Source organism: Xenopus laevis, chromosome 7L (genome assembly GCF_017654675.1).
Source record: "Xenopus laevis strain J_2021 chromosome 7L, Xenopus_laevis_v10.1, whole genome shotgun sequence".
NCBI classification, from domain to species: Eukaryota; Metazoa; Chordata; class Amphibia; order Anura; family Pipidae; genus Xenopus; species Xenopus laevis.
In genome coordinates this window covers 20,090,267-20,117,669 of record NC_054383.1, presented here as the reverse complement: position 1 = coordinate 20,117,669, position 27,403 = coordinate 20,090,267, and the positions used below count along the sequence as shown (strand labels likewise).

The following is a 27,403-nucleotide window of genomic DNA, read 5'->3' as shown; positions in this document are numbered from 1 at the left end:
TCTTCTCAAAGTGCCTAGTTCCAAGCAGGCTTAATTCTTTATAGAAGAGATATTAATTCATGAATCAGATGAGGAAGACGGTTCTGAGTTTATCACAACGGCTCTAATTGACTTAAGGGCAAGTCTAGGCCACTAGGAAACCAATAGAACTTCTTGCGTTTTGCAAAAACACTGTCTTAGAAAGTTCCTGCTCTGAACAATGAATATTTATTAAACATTAATTTGGATATCAGAATTTAATGGCTGGATACAAAAAGCAGCAATGTTGATCTGATGCAACAAAACTGGTATTGCTTCATTGTATAGTGTTGCCTCATCCTTATAGTGTTCCCTACTCAACAAAGTCTGATTGTAAAATATTAATTGCTTTTTTACCATGTTACCGCAAATATGTTTATCTGGATGCGCAACCATAAAAGGATTCAACCCCTAAAAAATGCAATAAAACAGACGTATATGCGCTTCCTATTTAAATAGAATAAATCGCACCATCTTTGAGTAACCCTTAGCGCTAGGAGTCCTGCTTGACTTAGAGATGCTCGCGCTGGTTTGGAGCGCTAAGGGTTACTCAAAGTTGGTGCGATTTATTCTATTTAAATAGGAAGCGCATATAAGTCTGTTTTATTGATTGTAAATATGTATAAACAAACGCATGCAGCTTTAAGGTGGGCTTCAGAGATAAAAACAGGCATTCGTGCATGTGCAGACAGTGCTGCATGAAGGCTCACACCTGAAACCGGCATGTTCACCCTACTCCCAGTTTAAGAGGTTTTCTATAATTGCTGTTTTGCTAGAGGTAGGGTTTTTATTGTGTGAATGTTGTAACAAAAGCAGATGTTTGGAATACTTTGACAGCCAAAGAATTAGTATCATACACAATCCTTCAGTCATCTTCCCTCCTAAGGCCACAAATATGTTTTCCCCCATGATTACAGCTTATTGTGAATCTCTAAACAGAGAAAAAGGTAATGAGAGTGGGATTAACCAGAGATCAGCAATACTTTTGAATTTGCCGCACACCACTTACTTCATATTACCGGGTGCATCCATATCCCAGGCCGCTTCCATGCCCAACACTGCAACAATCCAAAGTAGGGAAGAAGCACATCAGTTCAGCTAGGCAATGACTTTTAGCACATTTATTTGCAGAAATATAGAACGCATTGCCTAGCTGAACTGGTGTGCTTCTTCCCTACTTTGGATTATTAATCAGAGATCCCTTTGATATGGTCGTAAGTAAGTATGACACTTACGATCCAATCCTGTGTCCCCTTTATTAAAAAAAGTGCTGTGATTGGCCATTTGGTAGCCCCTATGTGGACTGGCAGCTACAATAGGCTCTGTTTGGCAGTACACCTGGTATTTATACACCAAAACTTTCCTCCAAGCCTGGGATTCAAAAATAAGCACCTGCTTTGAGACGACTGGGAGCAACACCAAAGGGTTGGTGAGCAACTTGTTGGGATAACTGTTCTAGAGCATTCAGTGGTCCAAGATCTTAAACCAAATGCTTTTATCACTGCAGGATAAGATCCATGGTTTGTGACTTAATGGGGCAAATTCACTAACCTGCGGAGTTGCGCTAGCGCAGGCTTCGCCGCACTTCGCCAGGCGCAGTTTGGCCAGGGCGCCGCTAATTCACTAAAATCCGAAGTTGCGCTCAGGGAGGCGAAAGGTAGCGAAGTTGCGCTAGCGTTAATTCGTCAAGGAAAGCGCAGTTACGCTAGCGATGCCTAATTTGCATACGGCACCAAGTTAAAGTACAATGGACGTATATGTAGCAGCAAATACATTACACTACACAAGCCTGCGAAAGCTTCATAAAATAAAATAGAGGTGTTATATTGCCCTACACGTGTGGCCACTGTATAGTTTAGGTGCCATATGTTAGGAAATGTAGGGGGGAAGGAGGGTACCCCAAAAAAATGTACGATCTTTATCAGCCTATCACCCTTTAAAAAGGAAAAGACGCCAGCTTTTTTTGGGACTTAGAAAAAATTTCAACATTTTTTGAAGCAATCCCTATCTACTGTATTGCACTTCACCTGGTCTGAGGTGGCGAAGGCAAGTCTGGCGCAAGAGGTAATGTTCAGTAAAATGCGCAACTTAGTGAATTACCATAGTTACGTCCCTTCGTCATAGTGCAACTTCGCCTGGCGTAAGGGTGTGAAGTAGCGCTAGAGTAGGTACACTTCGCTAGCGAATTTACGCCAGCACCCGTTAGTAAATCGGCGAATTAACAAAATGACGTCACACTGGCGAATTTGCTCTAGCGCTTTGCACTTTAGTGAATTTGCCCCTACGTGTCAAGTCCGGTTGGCATCATTGCTGATGTTCAGCATGAAAATAACAGCTGCTTTTAGAAGCATTAACATACTTTATATTATATTAGAATCTTCCATTTTTTCATGCATTGTGACTGCCATGATTCATATTTCTGTGATTTTTCCTTCCTAGTGTTTGCAAGTTCGGATCCTGTCCCTGGGTTTCAGGAGGATACCCTGCAGTTGGCGTTCATTGATCTCCGACAAGTAAGACATCCCTTCATCTTCTGTTTTGTTTGTTTCTTTAGGTCCAGGCAGAATGTGTCCCACTGTCTCAGTTTAATGGTACAGTTAACTAGCAGTGCACTGCTCCTCCATGTTTGATCAATTTCCCAGCAGTTTTTTGGATAATTCCAGGCTGGCATGTCCTCAGTAGAGTTTGCAATGTTTGTACCCACAATGCAGAATTAGTTTTATTACAAGAATTTTGGTATACGTCCACCAGAGTGTATGGGAGCAAGCACTGCTCTAAATAATAAATATAAAAATATATATACAATATATTTTATATCACTCAGTATCAATGAATTTTGTGTACAAACCAACAATTTGCACTTTCAAGTTCTTTAACAAGCTCTTTAGTATCTATATTTCCTTCCCATGAGCCTGATTGGTTTGTTTCTATTGCTTTTTTTTATTTCTTTAATAAAGAATCAGGATAGTTTATTAGCGTGTATTTATAGATTGGTAATTGTTTTCAAGTCAGATCATTTTACAGTCTCTAATGAAAGTCGTCATAATGTCACTACTTTCTGATCCTGAAAAACAAATTTGACCCATTGAGAAGTAAATTTATATGTAAAACATAAAGCCTATTGGCAGCATATTTAACACTCTATCTTTCAGTGCCCTAAAATACACAAAGTCTTTAGCTTTCCGGAATGGAATTGAACACCAAGGCCTTGAAAAACATGACTACACAAGCACTTAAGTTACATCATTAAACATCCCATGGGCTTTATTGGGTCCCATGTCAGGGTTAGAGAACCTCTTTTTTTGTCCCTAGGGTCTGATAGTTCGAAACTGGATAATCTATTTGGGAAGAAACCCCTGCTGTAGGGTCAGAGTTTACAAAACATTTCCTTCTCCAAAAACAGTTGTCAAAAATAAAAGTAACATTAATTGCATGGACCAAATAGTACTGAAAAATGTAAACAACCCATATGTAAATGCAGTGGCCGACGTGATGTGATGACAAATCTCCCGAAAATGCATCTCCATCGAAAATAATTGAAATCACTGCCAGTAAAACCAACGCATCACTTTATTCTTCCAAAGTCACCTAAAGTTGCCTTGATAGGAAACTTTGGGCAACTTCGCAATATGTTGGTTTTACTGCCAGCGATTTCAGTTATTTCCAATGGAGACGTATTTTCAAGTGATTCGTGACGCGCAGTCATGCATAAACAATCACAGGCGACATCTCCCCATTGGCCACTGCCCTAAAGGCTCAATATACATTTAGGCCATTTAGTGGTACATCTTTTCATTTAGCATTGTATTATAGTTTGTGAAAGATTTAATTCAATTAGGAAACGTAACTCATAGTTCATCTCCTGAAAACTCAAAAGAAGTTTATAGGTGAATATGGAATTGAATTAGGAGATACAGGAAGTATGAATCAATCAATCAAACTGAATCTGGCTCAAAATGCAACAATACTAAGGATTCGGTTTGGAATTCCAGCATTTTTTGCAAGATTCAGATTCACAAAACTTGAACACTGTGGGGGTACTTTACTAAACTCCGGTCAGGCTTTTTGGGGAAAAACTCTAATTTTTTGGGTTATTTTTTTAAGATTTATTAAAGCCTGATGCAGCAAAAAAACAAAATCCGGAAATCAGCCATGTCAGACCTGCTAAGGTTGTGTATAAGTTAATGGCAGAGGTCCCTATTCTATTTTGAAGTTTCTGTGGTCTGTGCTGGAATTATCCTGAAAATTGAGAGATTCGGGTAAAAACGCCAAAAAAAAACCGATTCGGGTTTTCGTTCAAGTTTTTACCCGAACCGATTACATCAAGATTTTGTTAATAATAAATAAGGTCAAATTGGGTATTAGAGATTTCTTGTGGTTTTAAAAAATGAGTTAAATTCAGATTTTAGTAAATAACCCTCCCCATGTTTAAGAACCTGAATAACGAATTAGTAGTTCCCTAGCCAAGTTTCGCTAGGCAGAAATGAATCTTCACTATCAAATGCTTGCATTGCTGAAGTAACGCTAGCCAAAAATCACCAGCGTTTGGCGCCCACAATGAAACTCCGCATTTTAGTGAATTAGCATAGCCGAACAAATTTTCGCCTGGCGAAGTGTTGCACTAGGTGCGAAGTGGACACTGGCGAATTCTCGCCGGTTAGTAAATCTGCCCCCACATATTCAATATTTAGTGCATTCCTTATGTATTAGAGAGAATAAATTGACCATATGATATATATTATACAGATTTGCACAAATCTGCATTTTTCTGGTCAAATGGTTCCTGATAAATACCTCCTTCTCAAAAAAAAAGAGGAAATTATCCAATGGTCCTTAATTAATTACTACATACGGTAAGCAAGTATCCCCGGGGTATATTTATCAAAAAGTGAAGATAGAGATCGCCACAGTCCTCTAGAGTGAAATTCCGCCACTCTCTCATTTCTATGGGATTTTTAAAAGAGTATTTATCAATGGGTGAAAGTTAATCCTTTGATAAATACACCTTTCAAATCCCATAGAAATTAATAGAGAGAGGTGGAATTTCACTCTAGAGGACTGTGGCGATCTCTAACTTCACTTTTTGATAAATATACCCCCCATGTCATGCTCCTTGTCCTAAAAGGGAATTTCTTTTTTTATTATAATTATTTAGAGGCACATTTATTAAAGGTCGAATTTCAAATTCATGTGAGTTTTTTTTAACTCTATTAAATTTGAATATACTTGAATATATTGAAAATATACTTGAAATTTGATTGGGGGGTTATTTAATAAAAAATCGAATATCTGAAACTCGCACTTATTTTACCGATTCGAAACACAATTCCAGTTTTTTCTCCGAAAAAAAACTGGAATGTCAGGAAGGCTACTAACATGTCCAAATTGGTCCCTGGACCTCGCCCATTGACTTATACATGAACTAGGCAGGTTTAAGGTGACAAATATTAGAATTCGAGTTTTTAAAGGGCCAGAGTGTGATAAATGTTGAAATTCGAATTTGAATTCAAATTAAAACTTTAATCAAGTTTGGATGAATTACAATTCAAAATTGAGAGCTTTAACCCTTAAAAAAAATTGAAAATTATAATTTGGATTCAAATTTTTTAATAAATCTGCCCCTTAAAGTTAAAACATTTTTATAAAATGCATTTCAGTGTTAAATATGCATTTCACCAGTGTGATTCCATTTATTTAGAGTTTTATATAGAGATGTTTTCATTAAGAGAGGATCAGTGATTTAATCTGGTGTTTAGACCCCGCAAGGTAATGCAATCTGGCTCCATTCCTCAGTAGCCTCGCAAGAATCAAGCCAGGATCCAATAGTTTAGAAGCCGTGTCAATCGCTATATCAATATTCCCTCTACTAATACTTTAAGTCTATTTTGAAATTATTACAACTGATCAAGCCAACACTAGACAGTTAGATAAACACCATTTCTGTCTTGGGGGAATATTCATATTTATTTGTGTAGGAGACTGGAGGGTTTTTTCGCTGTCACACATTTCTACACATTTGTACATTGAGGTGTGTGGGGTGTGATTGCGGTGGAGTATGTTAATGAAAACCCCACAGAAAAGCGTGAGGCTGCATATGTTTTTGGGACGCCGACATGGTGTCTGTACAAGCGGCAACCTCAAACCTCTTTAAAAAATAAATAGTGTTGTTGCCCTAGGGCAGAAGCTGGGTTTGTGCTCTGACATGTTCTTGACGGCTGCTTTTTTTTTAAGGGCAGACTGTTTTTTTGATGTGATAATTTCTTTTAAAATATCGTATGAAATGTATAAGGAAACCAAATGGGCAAACGGCTGTAACGTACACAGTTTAAACCACGGCTTTTCCTGGACATTGCTGGTTGATCAGGATTTGTCTTAAGGATGTTTATATAATGTACAGCGCCATGTAATGAATATCGTTCCGGCTTAGAAGTGATTATTTCTCTTTTGTCATTCGTCTTCATTTTATATTCTGGAGAGATGAAATCATCACTCATAGTCATGTATATTTGCCATATTGACCAAGGACACCCTTAAAGGGGACATTAGAAAATGCATGTGATTGTATAAAAATAATTTCATTTAAAAGATGTCAATTTAAATTCAGAGTAGGGATTCCTGAGAGTCTCATCAGTTTTTATCAATTTTTCCTGACTGTCAGGAAAGTGTTTAATGAATTGATGGACTGTGAATTCGTCTGAACTAAATCAACTGCTCTGAGCAGTTGAATTAAAGGGATACTGTCATGGGAAAAAAAAAATTTCAAAATGAATCACTTAATAGTGCTGCTCCAGCAGAATTCTGCACTGAAATCCATTTCTCAAAAGAGCAAACAGATTTTTTTATATTCAATTTTGAAATCTGACATGGGGCTAGACATATTGTCAATTTCCCATCTGCCCCTGGTCATGTGACTTGTGCCTGCACAAGGAGAGAAATGCTTTCTGGCAGGCTGCTGTTTTTCCTTCTCAATGTAACAATGTGTCTCAGTGAGACATGGGTTTTTACTATTGAGTGTTGTTCTTAGATCTACCTGGCAGCTGTTATCTTGTGTAAGGGAGCTGCTATCTGGTTACCTCCCCATTGTTCTTTTGTTTGGCTGCTGGGGGGGAAAAGGGAGGGGGGTGATATCACTCCAACTTGCAGTACAGCAGTAAAGAGTGATTGAAGTTTATCAGAGCACAAGTCCCATGACTTGGGGCAGCTGGGAAACTGACAATAAGTCTAGCCCCATGTCAGATTTCAAAACTGAATATAAAAAAATCTGTTTGCTCTTTTGAGAAATGGATTTCAGTGCAGAATTCTGCTGGAGCAGCGCTATTAACTGATTCCATGACAGTATCCCTTTAAAGTTCAGGGTCTAAAGCTGGCCATACACTATCTTTCCCCGATATGCCCACCGATGGCAGGGCTTAATTGGGTTAATCCGAACGTTTGGCCCCAGGGCTGAACGATCGGATTACAACGGGGAGCAATACGCTTCAACGGGCTTTAAAGGAAACATTTTGTGTAAAAAATAAGAATGTACCTGTGCCTTATACTCATTTAGATATAGAAGAATTGTGCTTAAAAAAATACGTTTTTCAGGCTGATTTATTGAATATTTCTGCAAAAACTCTATTAATCCCTCTGTTCTCTTCCACTTCCTGCTCCCTGAATTCCCAGGCTGTGCAGGGGAGCTGGTGGCTCTCAGCTCACTGCACTGTAGGACAGGAACCAATCAGCAGCTAGCAGGACCTGATAGGGAACTAAAGCCTGTCTGTGCTTGTGTGACTGCAGGGCTGTGATTGGCTGTCCCCCTCCTACTGTGCTTCTTGCAGGGACCGTTAGGACACGCCCACCCCTCATTTGAAACAGGTAAAGGGACAGAGAACATCTATAGGGAGCTCAAATAAAGGGGCTATTTTTAAAGTAAATATTAATTTTTAGCACCATGTAAAAGCAACACAATATACTACTTATAATTGCCTACAAAATTAGGTTTTTTTCATTTATCCTATATGTCTCCTTTAATCTGCCCGTGCATGGCCACCTTAACACCCCATAAATTTAGAAAGTGGCAATAAATGAATAAGCTTTGTTTTAAATTTAACACATGCTCTTCTGCATCAGTGAAAATCACCATTAACACAGAAAATGATTTACGGAGGGTTATTAAACCAGCCCCATGGTTTTCAACATCCATTGATGTGAATGAGAAATGTGCAGAGTGATGGGATCCAAGGCGAGCCTACTTTGGTTCAAATGAGGTAACTTAAATGTTCCCAAACCACATTATGTGTGAGCAAATGCAGTACCTATTTAGTATCCTTCCATGCTATGGTTTCCTATAAAATTCAGCCTGCAAATTCCCAAATCCCATAATGATTTTATTGAACTACGCAGTTGTCCTCATTAACATGGTTCTGGAGTTCAGCATGCTGGATATTTGAAGTGTTTGCTGAATGATATCTTTATATATTTGTTTACTAGGAAATTGTCTCAATATAAACCACAGTCTTGGTGTTACTGCTATATTTCATCTGCTTACTGATTTTGTTTGTTTTTTTTGCATTTCACTCATATTAATGCGTTGAGTGACAGCTTTTCCAACCCCCAACTATTTGGTAAATTGTAACTGAGACTTTTTTTTCCCCCAAAATTCCTTCAAAAGGTCAAGCTTCTGTTTTTTGGCTCAAATTTGATACTGTTGCAGGCAGTCTGGCTTATGAAAGATTAGGAAGTGGGTGCAGTTGTAGAAGGTTTACCTGCCCACCCGGACAGCGCCCCTAGGTCAAACCCCTGGAGTGAGTTGCCCTGTCTGGAGGAGTCGATGACAGGTGGAGTCTGATACAAGGGAGAGTGTAGACCATATCAAAGCTCTAAAGCAGGAGACCTGGGACTTGCACAGAGACTGAGGTTTGAAGTTGAGACAGCAGGATTGCCCTTTATTTTAAAGAGAAGCTGACCTGTGGCTGGTGAAGGCTGGATCTCCTTGGCAATCACAAGCTGCTTAATGGAAGCCAGTTATTTCAACAACCTCTCCCTGTTTCCATCCTGCACTAGAACAATGACCAGGATTAAAGGGGATATAATCTGATAAATGCTTACTTTTTTTTTTCATTTTATTACAACTTCCATCTCTCTACGTTCCTAATTTCTCCTATATAAGCAAAGGTGCTTTTAGGACTGGGTTGATTGGCCCTTTGCTTTTGACCTTAAACCACAATAACAATACATTTGTAGTCTTACAGAGCATTTCTTTTTTAGATGGGGTCAGTGAGCCCTATTTGAAAGCTGGAATGCGTCAGAAAAAGAAGGAAATTGGTAATAATCCAAACTCGATTCGAAATTTGAAATTCGAAATTCGAGATTTATCAAAACTTTACCCTGGGAATCATTCGAATTTGACTATTCGCCACCTAAAACCTGCCGAGTTCATATATAAGTCAATGGGAGAGGTCCAATGATGCAAGTTTTCGAGGTCGTTAATATTAGTTCGAGTTTTAGATATTTGATTTTTTTCTTAAATAACCTCCCAATCGAATTTTGAGTATATTCGAATTTACAGTATAAGAGAAAAAAAAAAAAATCACATGAATACAAAATTCAACCTTTGATAAATGGGATTCCCCATGGAAAGATTGACGCTTTCCAGTAATAGAATAATCATTTGGGCAAATTCATTCTCACACCTCTGGTGGAGTATTTGCTATTTCTGAGTTTTTGCATGAATCTGGGAACCTTTGGGCATTAAACAAAAATGAAAAAATGCAAACATGTTACACAATTTATTTGATTTACTGTAATATTAAGGGTCATGGCACGCACTTAGTTTCGGGGAGATTAGTCACTCGAACTGCCTCCCGCCGGCTAGAATGAAAATTGTCGACTGGGATGGCAATCGGTACACTTAGGGGCAGATTTACTAAGCTCGAGTGAATAGTTCGAATAAAAAAATATTCGAATTTCGAAGTATTTTCCTGGGTACTTCGACCATCGAATTGGTCAAATTCGATTGAATCGAATGATTCGAACGATTCGTAGTAAAAATCGTTCGACCATTCGATAATCGAAGTACTGTCTCTTTAAAAAAAACTTCGACTTCATACTCCGTCACATTAAAGCTACCGAAGTGCAATGTTAGCCTATGGGGACCTTCCAGAGCACTTTTCTAAGTTTTTTTTTGATCGAATAAAAATCATTCAATCGATCGCTTAATTTTAAGATTTTTATTCGATCCTTTTGTGCTAAAATCCTTAGAATTCAATATTCGAATTTGAAGGATTTTACTTCAAGGGTTTTTTAACCCTTGAAATTCGACCCTTGATAAATCTGCCCCCACGTCGCCCAAATTTGGAAACTTAGGGCGACTTCAGAAAACGAATCGCTCTGAGCGCCATCCTGCCAGCGAATTTACATTCTAGCCGGCGGGAGGCAGATTTCCTTTTGAAGAGGAGATTTGTCGCCGGGCGATTAATCTCCACGAATCTGAGCATGTGCCCTGACCCTAAAAGAGTTATGTTTTTTCTTGCATATATCTTTATGTGGCCTATTTACTTTACTTATGGGCCTATTCATGTCATGTGATTTCAGCCAGTAGTATGATATTTCTTTGTTTTCTTTTATTAAAAATACGAATGATTAATTTCAACACGAGCACCAGTGGGATAAAAAAAAATATACAGATTGTTTAAGATCTATAGTTAAATCACTATTTTCTATGTTAGATTGGATTCTTTGCTAAATAATATTTTTAAGTGAATTTATTACATATGAGGACGATTTCCGTGACCTTTTTTACAATCAGGAAAGTTTTTTAATTGTTGAAAATGTGTAACTTCTGGGAATCATTCAGGACTTCTCCGTTCGAATTATACTAAATATACCCTAAATATTTCCCTATATTTTCCTTAAATATTTACATCTTTATAAATTCTGACATTGGTCACTATTTCGTAGATGAAATGAATCGTTTTTATTATATTTCTGTTATCGTGTATGAGGACAGTATCCATGACAGTCAGGATTTAACTGGAGGAAAATGTAAACTTTATGATTCCTCTGTTTATATTATAGTACATTTTACCCTAAATTTCTATGTAAGTATTTTTATGAAATCTGTCATTCTTACACTTTTATGTATAAAGCTCTCAAATCAGATGTATAAAGAGGTTACTAATGGCATTGTTAAAGGGCGGCAAGGGCAGGATTTACCCTCCAGAACCGCAAAGCTTACAATCAAAAGACAAAAAATTTAAGTTGCAGGATATTTTTGGTTTTTATTTTTTTTTATATTAACAACAACATAGAAATCTGGTGACTTTTTATAATTCAGTGTTCATTCTTACTTTTTAGTTCGCTTTACAGTTTCTTGGTAGGTGTTTCTGGCACATTCATATTCATGATAAAACTTTTCAAAATACATTGTGAGTCATAAAAAATGTAAAAAAAAAAGCAAAAGAAAAAGATTGGAAGTGTATCATGTTTTAAAATAATATTTTTATTTCATTTCTTACCTTTTATTTAAGGGGGGGGCCTCTAGTCACATTTCCAGCTGTTTTAGTCGGAAAATAAGTATTTGTTCTAAGATCTCTTTCACGTGTTTTAGTGTTAAGGTCAATCTACAATTCTTAACACATTTAAGAAACTGTAATTGATCTCTCGGGAGTCTTCTGGTCTTGACTCCTAGTTGCAAGGAATGTAAGCTGCTCGGTGTCTGACTCGAGCTGTAAGGAATGTAAGCTGCTCGGTGTTTGACCTAGATTCCCTTTCCAATTAGTGGAATTTCCTAACACCTTTCCTGTAACTTTACAAGTCAGCGTAAAATGTGAAACTTTGTTTGAAATGTTACCTAAGGATTAAACAAATATTTCTGGAACAGAATAATATTTATATTATAAGTGTGCAGGGTTGCTGATATATATATATATATATTAATAATTATATATTTTAGTTTTAAATGTATTTTGTATATGTTATGGTGGTCAAACACTGGCCAATCCAGTATGGTATCCAACTGGGGTTTTCCAGATAACAGATCTTTCTGTAATTTGGATCTTCATACCTTCAGTCTACTAGAAAAGTGTATAAACATTAAATAAACCCAGTAGGCCTTCAATAAGGATTCATTATATATAAGTTCTAATCAAGTACAAGGTACCAGAGATGGGTGAATTTGTCCCATTTTGCTTCGCCCGAAAAATTCGTGAATTTCGCTACGAAATTTGCAAAACAGTAACAAATTAGCGAAAAGCAAATTTCAACGCCTGCATCAATTCGCGTCAATTTTGACGCCCGCATTAAAGTCAATGGGCGTCCAAATAATGTTGATGCGCGACAGTTTAGAACGCGAGCAACTATTCTGACGCGCTTCCAAATATTTTTGACGCTGCCGAATTTTCGCCACAGTTTCATGAATTCATTCACCCATCACTACAATTTACTATTTTACTATACAGAGAAAAAGAAAAAAAAAATTTATTTGGATAAAATGGGGTCTATAGTAGAGAGCCTTTCCGTTATTCTGAGATTTCTTTATAACGGGTTTCCAGATAATGGATCCCATACCTGCATATTATCCCCAATGATCAGAATGTGGAGCATTCCAGATTAGGGATCTTTCCTATTTATGAATCTCCATACCTTAAGACTATTAAAAAACGCTTAAAAATTAAATAAACCCAATAGGCTTCTGTTATGTTGCATCCTAAGCAACTTGGGTGAACACAAGGGAGTCTAATCACGGGCTCCTTGAATGAGAGGGAGAAGGTCTGGTTTGTGTTACCTGTGTTCATAACTCAGCAATATAAGATAAAGGACCAAAGGGTAATTAATGTATTTTGCTAGACCCAAGGCCTTATTTACATATATGGTGTTAGATGGCAAAAAAACAGCACAGAGAGTATCCCAAAACCAGAACAAGCCCCAAGCTCCCGGCCTCGGCTCACTCTTTCACCTATAACTGCCGTCTTTCGCTTCGGGAGGAGCCCTCCGCTACTGGGATGCCGCCAGGTCTTATAGTGAGAGAACCAAGGAGAGAGTTCTGGGCAGACATGGGAACCAAACGAGTACAGGAAGAACGGAGAACAAGGAGCGTGGTCTTGGGACAGGCCGGGTCAATAGCAATCAGGCAGAGCAGTACAGAATCAGGAGTCAGGAACGTAATCGAGGTCACAGGCCGGGGCCAAAACTAACAGTAGCGCAGTACAGAATCGTGATCCGAGAGAATGGTCAAAAACAGGCAAGGGTCAAGACAGACCGCAAACTAGGGAAGGTCAGGGACAGACTAGGCCAGGAACAGACAAAACAGACTTGAAACGCACCCAGGAACTATTAGAAATAGATCTACGTTGGGCAACGAACTATTGGCCATGGGCCCTTTAAAAATTCCAATTGCATGCCAAGCGCTTTGACGTCTGAAGCACCGCGTGTGTCTAATCCAAATAGGCACACGACCGGAGAGGAATCGGCTGGAGTGCAGCGGCCATCCCCGCCGTGAGTAAAACGGCCGTCCCGACCGTGTGTGCAGTGGTCATCCCCGCTAGACCACCAGGTATTTTCACATAAAAGCTTTTATTCACAAATGAGCCCCAGAATTATAATACACATTGGTTGATTTTGTGATACGGACGTTGGTGCTTGCATTATGGTCTGACATGTTTAAATTACATATAAGGGGAAACGTAATAAAATGGTGCTAAGTTTGCCATTGGTCTAATCAAGTATAGCAACCAATCAGCATGTAGCATTTACTGATCACCTGTTTAAAAGCAAACATCTTATTGGATGCTATGGGTTACTGCTCCTTTCATTGCATGTGGGAGTAAGAGTAATGGTGCATGGGGATTTTTTGGTGTTATCCACATTCTAAGTAGCCCAAAATGCAGAAACAACTCTCCATATTTTTATATTGCAGAGGAAAAGCAAATCTGTAAGAAATGAAGAATTATTTGTTTAAATAGAAATTCAGGGTAAGGGGTTTCCATATATTAGATGCCATACTTGCATATCAATTGCCCATTCCTATGAAAATGAATTGTCAAGGAGATAGCTGAATTCACATGTGACATCTGATTGTAGTTATTCATGCTTGTATGATATAACGCCTCAAATTAAAAATTATCGCCAAGGGTTCCTGGAAAGTATTAGTGCCAAAAAATCTCCTTGGAAATAATTGAACTGCGTTTAGTGAAGAACCCTGGGAAATACCAACCTAATCATTATTTGCATTTTGCTTTAATTAAGCAAAACCACATTTCTAGGGGTCACAAACAAAGGCCAGTATGGAAACAAAAAGAACTCACCACATGCTTATCTGTGAGGATGTTATGCTTCTATCATTGAGCACTCTGTTTTTATGATTCTACCGTCCTTTATTCAGACTTCTTGTTGTAGTGTCTCATAGTAGAACCCTAGTGAGCAGGGGACATAAATATGACCTTTATGTATGTATGTATATATATATATATATATATATATATATATATATCTATATATATATATATCTATATATATATATATATATATCTATATATATATATATATATATATATATCTATATATATATATATATATATATATATATATATATATATATATATCTATATATATATATATATATATATATCTATATATATATATATATATATGTGTATATTATTTGTATAGCGCTCCTTGAGGGCAAAGCACTGTGCCGCAAACAATAAAGTGGTAGTAACAAACAAGGGGTCATTGCAATAATAAGTAACAATAAGTGCATTATTAGAAATACAATTCACATAAATATAAAATATAATTACAGATTAAGCTCTCAGTGTCAAGGAGACAGAAGGATGGAGGACCCTGCCCCCGTAGGCATACTTCCCAACTGTCCCTTTTTTAGAGGGACAGTCCCTCTTTTGACAGCTCAACCCGCTGCCCCTCGTTTGTACTGGAAAGTCACGTTTTTCTCTGCACCGAACAGCCAGAAAAAGAAACAATGTTTCTAACTTAATTGGCTTTTGGTAGAGAGCCCAGAACAGCCACAGCTGAAGATAAGATACTTTTGTAACAATTTCGAGATAAGCAATTAAGTAATTGTAGCAATATAAGATAACTTGGGAGAAGTTAGACTCACAGCTTAAAGGGCAGTTCACCTTCATTAGCAAAGCTGTAATAACTGAAAAAAAACACAGAAATACGTTCAAACTTTCATAACCTGGCAAATTTTGTAAAATGATCATGGTAATTAGGGGGTGTGGCCACAAAAATGTCCATGGTCAAACAAATTTTTGGCAACTTTTTTGTCCCTCTTTTTATTTCCAAAATGTTGGGATGTATGCCCATAGGGCTTGCAGTCTAAATGGGAGGGTAACTTACACACACACAATTCAGAGGGGAATTAAAGTGCTGTAGGTTACAGTATGTTACACATATAAGTGCCAGTTCCCAGTTCAAGTGTTATTCAGGTGCTCCCAGAGGTAGTCTTTGAATGGGGTATTCAAATCTAACCCCATGTTCTTTATGTGCTGTGTTTATCCATAACACCTTTGTGTTGGACTTTTTTTCCGCAAAAAAATTTTACGAGTTTTTCTCCAAACCAATTTTATCTAGTTTTTTCAATGATAAATAAGGTCAAATCATGGATTCTAGTTTGGTCAGACTTTTTTTACTTAAAAAAAATCAGATTTTGATAACCCCCCTAAGTCTACTAAAATATTATTTAATTAAATGAATGATTGTTTTACCTCCAATAAGGATTCATTATAACATAGTTTGGATTAAGTAGTAGGTACGCGATTCTTATTAAAGGGAAAAATTAAGTAATTCATTAAATCTGAATTATTTGAATAAAATGGAGTCGATTAGAGATGGCCTATCTGTAATTCGCAGCTTTCTTGATAGCGGGTTTACAGATAATGGATCCCATACCTGTATTGCGTGTGCCTTACATTTCATAGAGCCTGCGTTTTTGCCTTTCTACTTCTACTCCCTGCCAGGAACAACACTGGCGTGCAAAGGGTTTCCAGAATACTGTATGCACAATGAGATGATACATTCAAAGTAGCCAGGGGTAGATATTACCATAGAGCTGATTACTTATGCTTGGTATGGTTCTCCATTGTAAAGCTGTAAAGTCCTCCCTCTCTGAAATAAATGGAAGTGATGCTCAAGGGCTGTATTAAATCACACGGAGCATATGCTGCTTGTAAACTGATACATTGAGTGACAAAGGGAAAAGGAGGAATTTGTGATAAATGTAAGATAACTGATGGACTCTCTGGCCACCAGTAACTTCAAGGTTTAAGGCTTTTTTGCTCTCTCTGCAACAAAGGGATCTTAAATGCGAATTTAGGGCACATATATTAATGCAAGGACTGTGTGCAGCCATTCTGTTTGCAGAAAGAATGCTACTTATTTGCAAGAGGCTTTAAAGCTCCAGCAGTATTTTAACAGACAGATTGCTCTATTTGATTGTATGGAGGTGTTGCAAAAGTCCATGAATGCCTATTAAATCCCTTTAACGGAACACGCTCCAATGCTTCGAATTGGCAGGCTGCTCACTACTGGATATAGTGACAGCTGTCACCCCCAGGCTAGTGTTTTCAGTGGTTTTGGGCCATCATAGGAGGTCACCTGTCCAGAACAAAGACCGTGTGAGCTCTAGCTTGATGCATTGCTATCAAGTTCTCTGCCTCGTAGAGTTGTAACGTCCATCATAATACTCAACAAGAACAGTGGCTGATAGTTTTCCCTAACGATCCTGTATGGTTACCCATCCTCAGGCCCATAGCACACAGGGCATTTTGTAAGTCCAGACAATGTGCTTTGTGCAATAGGCTTACTCTTCCAGCCATACACATACAGCAGTGCAGATCCCCAATTGTAGAAATGTTAGTGTCTTACCTCCACACTGGTGTTTTTGGCAACTTCTGTTTGTGTTAAACCACCAAAACAGAAAAAGGGGCACAGGACATAAAGTATGTTGATCATTCACCACATAGAACAGGTGGTCCAGGTACACCAGCCCCAGACCCTCAGCTTAGGGAGCGGATAAACCAGCAGCATACAAAGAAGGGATATCGGACACTCAGAAATATTCTACAAGGGCCACCAAAATAGGGTTGCCACCTTTTCTAGAAAAGAAATACCGGAATATATATTTATCTTTTTTCCGTATAAATAACATTTAGATAAACCATAATTTTTACCGGCCAGGCTGGTAAAATACCAGCCAGGTGGCAACCCTACACCAAAAAAATATATTTATAAAAAAAGGAGCCATATCTCCATTGGCCCTACACGTTTCGTGCCCTCCAAGGCACTTAACCATGATTGAGTGCTTTGGAGGACATGAAACGCGTAGGGCCAATGGAGATATGGTTCCTTTTTTAATAAATCTACAATAAAGGGCCCATTTACTTAGTTCGAGTGAAGGAATAGAGGGAAAATAGTTTGAATTTCGAATGTTTTTTTTTGTCTACTTCGACCATCGAATGGGCTACTTCCACCTTCGACTACGACCTTCGACTTCGAATCGAACGATTCGAACTAAAAATCGTTCGACTATTCGACCATTCGATAGTCGAAGTACTGTCTCTTTAAAAAATTCTTCAACCACCTAGTTCGCCACCTAAAACCTACTGAGGCCAATGTTAGCCTATGGGGAAGGTCCCCATAGGCTTTCTAACAATTTTCTGATCGAAGGAATATCCTTCGATCAATGGATTAAAATCCTTCAAAACGTTCGATTCGAAGGATTTAATCATTCAATCGAACGATTATTCCTTCGATCGTTCGCAGGAATAGCGCAAAATCCTTCGATATTCGAAGTCGAAGGATTTTACTTCGACAGTCAAATATCGAGGGTTAATTAACCCTCGATATTCGACCCTAGGTAAATGTGCCCCTAAATATATTTTTAACTTTGATTTTGGCGGTGCCTGATACCTCTTCTTTGTTGCTGCCTTCTGTTTCTGTTTTGAGCTGCGGTTGGTGCCTACTGGTAGGGTGCTCCCCGCATCTCTAGCATTGTCAGGGTAAAACACTTCTGCATCTGCCTTAAATAAATTTATTTGGAATGGTAAAAAGGCAAAAATTGCACTTCATAAATTAAGAGCTCCAGTTAAACTAGGAGGGTTAAATCTTCCTAACTTTAGAGCTTTTAATTTATCAGCCCTCACTAGATACTTTATTGAGTGGATCTCTCAAGGCAATAAATTTACAAACCCTGACATCGAGATCTTTCAAGAACCCTTCTTTGATATTTTATCTGTTTTACATAGCAAATGGGGAAATGTTCCTTGTGACTTTAAAAGGAATCCTCTTTATCGTGATTCTATTTTTGTGTGGAAACATTTATTCTCTCAACATGGGTATAGTTATACAGAAACCCCTTTCATGCCAGCAAAGGTCTTACTTAAACCCTCAGATTATCAAAAGTCTGATTCCTTTCTATTTTCTGCTAAGAGAAATTTACTAGTCTTAGTTAAAGACTTATTTGATCCACATAAGAAAACTTTATTGTCTTGGTCAAAAGTCAAAAATGAGTACAAGCTTAATGAATCTGATAGATATTATTACTTAGCTTGTCAATGCGGTCTTTCTCTACTGCATGATAAAAACAATTTGATTTTAGCTGACCACAAGCTAGCAGATGATTTGGCAGAATTTTTGGAACTCCCCTTTTTGATTTCAATTAACTCTTTATCTAAAAAATTGTGGAATATTTATGGTACAGACTCACATCCATTATCTAAATCGTCCATTAAATGGACTGAGTTTTTACAATGTCAAGTGTCTCCCTCAGATTTGGTGAAATCTATTAATACTTATAATAAATTAATTTTGGCAGAGAGTTGGAGAATACAACACTTTAAGCTTATTCATTTAGGATATGGGAAAATGTTTGCTAAAAGTACCTCTAATAGTCCTATATCATTTTGTCCTAAATGTGACGAGACTAATGTGTCAATTTTTCATTATTTATGGTCCTGTCCAAAAATTAACCTTTTTTGGAGGGAAGTTACAAATTTTTTGAATTCTAGACTGAAGATAAAAATTAAACTATCTCCGTGTATTGCTTTACTGCATCTAGATATTAATATGCTTTCTGCAAATCCTAAGTCAAATATTATCTCCCATGAGAGTAAATTATTGACTTCCTTTTTTCTAGCTGCTTCTAGGAAAGCTTTATTTAATTTCTGGTTACAAAAGGAACCCCCCTCATTATCGGACATCATCTCTTATATGAATCAGCTTAGTTGGCAAGAAGCCTTAATAACTAAAACTAAAGGAAGTATTTCCAAAGATTCTTTTAGGCTGGTTTGGTCTCCTTATTTTGAAATCTGTAACTCCAATACTGGCGATCAAATAATGCGCTTTCTTCAATAGTTAGATGACCTATCTGACACTCCAGATGATAAATGGGCTTTTTCTTTCTTTTATTACTTGTGCATCCACTGGCTTAGTTAATTTTTAGTTCGTTTTTTGTTATTTTTCATGAATGATATAGTTTTGATACTATCATGCCATTGTCTCCTTTGCAACATATTTTCTTCATTTGCATAACATTTGTTGTCATTTTGATTTCATTTGTTTAATATGAAAATCAAATAAAATATTTTAAACTATAAAACACTTCTGCAGTCCAATATAGAGCTTTGGAGGACATAAATACAGAGGAAGCAGACCCTGCAGCTGCAGGAGGTACAGGGGCCCCATAAGGCCCTAGTTAATGAGCAATTTCAACATATAGTGGTAAAACAGGTCTGATGTGGGGTCCAGTATCATTTAGGGACAGCATAGAAATATGGATCTATATTATTTTTACCATAATTGTGTATGAGCCCTTTATTGCCCTTTAGATCAAATAACTCAATGTTTTGGTTCAGCTCCTTTTTCAGTTCTTTGCAGCCTCTGGGCTTGATCCATCTGCTTCATGTACCAAATTTGGAATAAATATTGTAGAAGCAAACATTCCCAACATTAAGAAAGAAAATGGGCATTTATGGATTGAGGTATATATTTATTCATACAACGATTATATAAAATATACAGTTAAGGTAAGAACATGTAAAGACCACCTTTAGTTGCAGAAGATGCTGGGAGTTTTATTTTAGCTGAAGCACCACCAGATGCCTTCATTCTTCTGTCGTTCTTCTAAATTTATTGTGCGAATGTTAGACTAAGTATTTAGGATTTTAATGTGGAAACAGAGGATTAACAAGCCCATCTTAGTCCAACATTTGGTGGAGGAGACAGGAGTGATCTGTATTGACAACAACATCATTAGTGGTCCACAGCTTTGACTCCGATTGAAGTCAGGATTATTCCATTAAGATGCCATTTGTGACCCTACAATCCCAAGGACTCACTGAACGAGGACGTGGGATCTATTTCATCTCTGTGGTAATGGACACCTGTACAGCAGTGGTTTCAATCAATCAATCAGTCAATGGGTTTTGTATCATTCTGACTGCCCAAGGGGGTTATCCCAGCGATGGCTGCTATGTGTGACTTCCAGAGCTATTTCCTAATGGGAACATTGTTATTAGTTTGCCAGAAATACAAAAGCTTAAACTGATACGGACATGGGAAAACTCGTCAGCCAGAACAATCTTTCCAGTTCCTGTGTCACTCTGTGGAGCTTAGCGCAAAACAATTCCTTTTATTTTCACTTCCGGAGGAGCTGTTGCTGCTTCAATAGGGTGGGGGGAATTGCCAACGTGGTGTATCTTTATATGTCAAATGCAGCTTCCAACCTACAGAGATTGTTCTTTATCCGTATCAGTCCCTGCCTGAGTAGAACCTGCACTCCAAGTCCACTATCACAGTGGTCCCCAATCTTTTTTGCCCCAGGGACTGGTGTAAAACCCTAATTAGTAACAGGCGGATGTCAACTGCTCGTGCCACGTCAATTTCGGGCACACCAGTGTAAAATTCAGACGCGCCAGCGTCGAATCGCGCGTGCCCACGTCAAATTCAGGTGCACCACTTCAAATTTGGACTTGGCTCAGCGCCTAGTTCAAGTATGTCTGCGGCATGGTCGTGGGCCATGTCCCAGCGGCTGGGGGGCCCCTGCCCTATCACATTCACACATACTCAGTGCAGTTATATGCCTATAAAATGTTCACCCTATCTGTATCTATAGCTCTTGCCTTTCTGCTCAAGGTATACTGCTAATGTGGTAATAAATCTGAAGGTGATTACCACTATCACTTTCCAGGACCCTTGCCTATCACAAAAATTTTAATTTAATATCAGCTTCATCTCATGGAAATAAGGAACCTTCTACATACAGTATTATCAATTGCTAGTTAGTTCATTTGCATTGGTGGGCACTCACTTTGTCTACTGTGTACAGCTAAATGTCTTTCAAAATAACTGACTCTACTACTACTTAAAGTAGAAACAAACCATCAATAAAAAAAACCCTACCCTACATAGACCCCCTCCCCTCTTCCCCCCCCCCCAGCCTAGCTGCCCCCTCAGGAAAATGCCCCCACCTCTTTACTTACTCCTCTGTGCACCACGGGCGCCATCTTCAGCTGCTTCGATAATCTTCAGAATGAGACCATCGCTTTGGCAATTTTCGTGAGTTTCAGCGCATGTGTAGTTGTCGCGAAACAGAAAATTGCTCCAACTGCACATTCCCCGCTTCTCCGGTCTCATTCTGAAGAATACCAAAGCGGCTGAAGATTTCGCCCATAAACTCTGGACAGAATCTGCACGGAGGGGTAAGTAAAGAGTTAGGGGCATTAGTCCGGGGGCAGCTAGGCTGGGAGGGAGGGGGGTCTATGTACGGTAGGGCGGTAGGGTTTTTTTATTAAAGGTTTGTTTCTCCTTTAAAGTCCCAGAATAGACCTCTTCAACATGGAGCAAAGTGAGGGTGGGGTTAAGTGACACTATCAGCCTAAGAGGGGTGTGGTCAGCAGCAGCCTATCATGGTTTCAAGTCAATCGTGTATAAATAAATATATAGATATGAGTGTGTAAAGATAAAAATTGTTCCTTGTTCTAACAACAGTTACATGACAGTTAAATCTTGCTAGGCACCAGCCAGTCCTCAATGTGCAGTTCCGTGAATCCTCTCTCCCTGCAGGTGTGGCTGACACCACTTGCTGCCAAGCCAATATTAAATCAGGTTCCTATTTCAATTCCATTGTAAGACGTATTAGCACAACAAATTCATCCTTTAATTTTTAATCCGGGGACATGAAATCTGAGGATAAGAGGCTTTTTGACCGTAGTTTATGTTTCAGTCTAATAAATCCTAATTCAGGGGCCTACATTGTCAGCCATCATTTAGGTCATCCTCTCAGAAGGGGTTTTTTTTTTATCAGCAGAGATCAGAGGGTATTATCCAAGTTTCCAAAGAATTTACCAATTAGGCTTAGCTCAGGATTCACAGCAGGGGATCTCTAAATCCTTACCGATGAAAGGGGGGGTTCATTTAAATAAAATCTGGTCCTGAGTTGAACAAAAGTCAATGAGACATTATATTAAAAACACAAATTGGCTAGAAATTGGAATTCCCTATTCTGTGTTTATTTTATACATTTTTTCTCATTTTTATATTAAGAAGAAAGATAAAAGCCAAAGTTAAATGTCATACTTTATTGATAAGTCATCACCTTGCATGCATATAACACAAGATATTATTTTCTTATTAAGCCTAGTCATATTATAAATGATATGCAGTGGAATTGATGAAAGCTGCATTCATTCCCCATACAGTTATGCACTGAAAGGATCACCAGGGCACATAACTTGTTTTTTTTTTGTCTAATGTGAATACAGGTATGGGATCTGTTATTTGGAAACCCATTATCCAAAAAGTTACAAATTATGGGAAGGCCATCTCCCATAGACTCATATGCAAATAATTCAAATTTTTAAAAACAATTTCCTTTTTCTCTGTAATAATAAAACATTAACTTGTACTTGATCCAAACTAAGATATAATTAATCCTTATTGGAGGCAAAACCAGCCTATTGGGTTGATTTCATGTTTAAACAATGTTATAGTAGAGTTACGGGATGGAGTGTCTACATTACAGAAAGATGCCTTATCTGGGAAACCCCAGGTCCTGAACATTCTGGATATTAGGTCCCATACATGTATGAAGAAATAATGGAATTTTAAATGATTATCAGCTGCATGGCTTCCCAAGCCATGATAAAACTGTTACATGCAAATTTGGAGTCATAATTCTCTGTCTTGTTCCCATAATTCCAGTAATATTCTAATACAAATATGGGGCCTGTTATCCAGAATGCTAGGGACCTGGGGTTTTCCGGAGAACAGATCTTTCCATAATTTGGATCTTCATACCTTATGTTTACTAGAAAATCATGTAAACCTTAAATAACCCCAATAGACTTGTTTTGCTTCCAATGAGGATTAATTCTATCTTAGTGGGGATCAAGTACAAGGTACTGGTTTATTATTACAGAGAAAAAGGAAATACTTTTTTAAAAATGGGGATTATTTGATTATAATGGAGTCTATGGGAGAAGACCTTTCCGTAATTTGGAACTTTCTGGATAATGGATACCTGTAATAAACTAGAATGTGCAGCAAGGAGGCAGGGCCTTATATAGTTGGGGGGACTGTCAAAAAGCAGAAAACATGTTAAAAACTCACAATAAACAATAAAAAAAAAAAAAATTTGTTCATAACCTTAAAGAGGTACCATAAACTATGTATAGCATATGCCCCCCCTACCCAAAAAAGCACAGTTAAGCAAAAACAGCTTTTAGGTTAGTGCCCCTGAATTCAGCAGTCTGTCTTCCATTGAAGCTTAAGACATGCAGTCTCTGTCTTAATTTGATGCTCAGCAGTATGTCATAGTCATGTTGATTGAAGCCAAATCCCATCCATCAAAGTCTACTGAAGGCACTCCCCTCTGGCACAGCTAAAACTGAAAAGCACTTTCACTTGAAAACACATTCAGCCGCTGTAAAATCACTAGACTTTGGGGCAGATTCAATTCAGTGAGAAAAAGTTATCTCATGGTTTATTGCGTGAAAACTCACGGACGAGATTCAATTTGAGGAGAGAAAAATGTTCTCCTAATTCAGTTCCAGGTTTTCCCATAGACTTCAATAGAGTTTTTATGCGATAAACAGTTAGATACGTTTTTCTGAATTGAATGGCATCTCAAAAGAAATCTCATCCGTGAGTTTTCACGTGATAAACCTTTTTCTCGCTGAGTTGAATTTGGTCCTTTATCTGCAACACAGACTAGCATTTGAAATGTGAGGACAACAACTATTTTGTAGCTGTAACAAGTGACCAGTAATGAAGCCTTTGTACGGGAATGTGCTATTGTGCTTTCTCTGACTTATTTATGTTTCATAGCAAAATTAAAACATTAAATTCTGATCAAAATGAAGGTTTCTATTTGTTTTCAAATGAGTGCTTATTAGACTGGGTGAGTATAAAACATGACTATGAAGATTTTCATTCATCCAGGTCATAGTATATCTAGTATAGGTCAATCTAAAAACAACTGGACTTGCTGAGTAATCAATGAACCCTAAAACCCTCTCTTTATTCTGAAGCTCACTGTCTTTTTTGTTCATCTGGGGTTGGTTTCTTACATCTGTTATTTTGGGCAAAATCTAGGTGTTTATTTACGAAACTCCGAATGCAAAAATCTCGAAAAATTAGATTTTTTTTTTATAACATCCGACTTTTAAAAAAAATCACAAATTTTTTCGGAATTTATTAAACCCAGAGGATGGAAACGTCCGAATCTGAAAATCCAGCATCTCAGACCTGTCGAGGTTGCATATATATAAATAGGATGAAAGATCCGAAAAAAATGTGAAAATCTGATTTTTTTCAACAAACAAAATTTTCTGGAAAGTATAGTAATAAATAAGCCCAAAAAACCCATGCAGATTTGGTCGGGATTTTTTTCAGAAAATATTGAGATAAATTCGGACTTTAATAAATAACCCCCTTAGTTTGACGAGGAAAGCTTATCTCCTAATTCAATCCCCATATTTTCCCATAGAACCATATGCAATTCAATGAGAAACATTTATCTCACTGTTTATCACATGAAAACCCTATTGAGGTTTATGGGAAAAAAACTGGGACTGAATTAGAAGAGTGGTTTCTCCCCAAATTGAATTTTGCCCATACGTTTTCACATGAAAAACCATGATATAAGTTTTCCGAAGTCGCCCGAAGTTGCCGCACGAGGAAACTTCGGGCGACTTCAGAAAACGAAGTGCAGCAGGTGCCGTGTCGCGGGTGCCATGCCACAGGCATTTTTTCATTATAGCAGGCGGAAGACAGGGGGAAGCCATTCTGGGAGATTAGTCGCCCCATCGAATCTCCAGGTTTGAAATTACCCTTATACTGCTAAGTTCGGCCATATGTATATGTAACTTGTTTTTCATTAGTAGGTCTAATTTGATTTATTCTTTCTTTGTTCTGTTGTAGAGGATGAAACTTCTAAATTGCTATTTATATCACTAGTTTATAAACCTGTTTGGTGTTGGGGCTTGTACCCCGGTAATCCCATCATTGCATTAAAATGTTCACAGACATTATTTATCAAAGTCCGAAGTTATCTCAATATTTTCTGCTACAAACTCCAATTAAATCCGCTCGGGGTTTTTACACTTATTTATTATTACATTTTCCTGAAAATTTGCTTTGCAGGAAGAAAATCAGATTTTCAAGATTTTTGGGATTTTTCATCCTATTTTCATGATATTTCAACCCGAAAATTTCTCCCATTGACTTATATGCAACCTCTACAGGTCTGAGATGCCGGATTTTCTGATTCTGACTTTTCCATCCTTGGGGTTTAATAAATTCAGAAATATTTGTGATTTTTTAAAAGTTTATTTAAAAAAAAATCACAAATTTTTCATGATTTTTGCATTTAGAGTTTAGTAAATAACTCCCTATGTACATAAACTTAATCCAGGGGTTTAACTACAGATGAATCAGATCCAGTTGTTGTGTAGGGGCCAGGAGTGTAGGGGGGGATTCATTTCAATACATCTTGGTAGAATATGTGAACTTGTTTTTACCACGCTTCAATTCCTTACTCCCCTACCCCTTAAAGGTGAAATATTGCATTTTTAGCTTTTCCATCTGATTAAAACAAAGATCTGCAATTATGGGTAAATAGTTATTCCGTTTCAAAAGTTTTAAAAATAGTTTCTTTTCTCTTGTATAAACACAACGAAAACCCCCAAAAGAAACATGAACAACAAAATGTTGATCAATTGGGCAATGGAACTATACGGGAGGAAGCAGATTTATTTCATTTCAAAACTACAAACTCGATCTAGCTTTATTTGTTTGTTTTTATTTACCAAAAAAACTTGAAGTGAAGAACCTCAGAAATAAGTTTCATTCAATTTTACAGATTCCAAAAAAAAAAAATTAAAAGAAAATAGCTTGAATGTTAAAAATACATCCTACGTTGACATCTGTAGAAGCTCGTCAGGTTTCAGTTGGCAACTTATTTCATTATAATTTTTTTGATTTTTTTTTTTTGAGTCCACAATTTATTTTAACTGCTGAAGAAACATGGTCTTGAATTTTGAGTTTCAGTCAGGACACTAACCCAAGGGGTTTATCAAAGTATAAACAATGTCCTAGGTTGCCAAGCTATTCTATTGTTCCCCAGTATGACAAAGTAGGGCAGATATATAAAGCATTATCAATTCCACCCTAATTTTAAGCACTGAAAAAAGTTGTGTCAGTATCTGGTTTCTCGGCCAAGAGAGCAAACGAAAGGACCTGAAACTTAGAGGACATTTTAAGGCAGAGACACACGCTGCTATTTCAGATAAGTCGCCCAGTGACAAATCGATTCTTCTTCGGGCGACTAATCCCCTTGAATGTATATCGACGGTGGGATGGCACTATGAACGCTTTGTTTTCCGAAGTTTCCTCACAAGGAAACTTCAGGCGACTTCGGAATGCCAAAGCAATCCGAGTGCCATCCCGCTGGCTATAATGTAAATCGCAGTTCGGGGAGATTAGTCGCCCGAAGAAGAAGCAATTTGTCGCTGGTTGACTAATGTCCCGAAATAGCAGCGTGTGTCTCTGCCCTTATAGATACAACAGTAATGCAAAGCAAAATCTGCCATGGGGTATATGATATGAAGAAAATTCTGAAACTAAACTTTAAGAACAATGGGTCAGATTGAATTCAGATTGAATGAGAAAAGGGTTCATCACATGAAAAGTCATGGACGAGATTCAATTTGAGATGCAATTCAGTTCAGAAAAACTTATCTCACAGTTTATCACTTGAAAACTCTATGGGAAAAAAACTGGAACTGAATTTGGAGAAAAGTTTTTTCTCCTCGAATTGAATTTCGTCAATGACTTTTCATGCGATAAACCATGAGATAACTTTTTCTCCATGAACTGAATCTGGCTCAAT

General features: G+C 37.7%; 1 protein-coding gene across 4 annotated transcripts in view; it reads left to right on the top strand.

Annotated features, from left to right (window-relative positions):
• The window catches only part of exoc6.L (exocyst complex component 6 L homeolog), a 176,479-nt gene that overhangs the window by 132,210 nt on the left and 16,866 nt on the right, over window positions 1–27,403 (top strand). For all 4 annotated transcript variants that reach the window (XM_041568650.1, XM_041568648.1, XM_018225184.2 and 1 more), the window contains one exon: window positions 2,458–2,531. In XM_041568650.1, coding sequence (XP_041424584.1) covers window positions 2,458–2,531 — 74 coding nt within the window. The remainder of the gene's footprint in view (window positions 1–2,457; window positions 2,532–27,403) is intronic.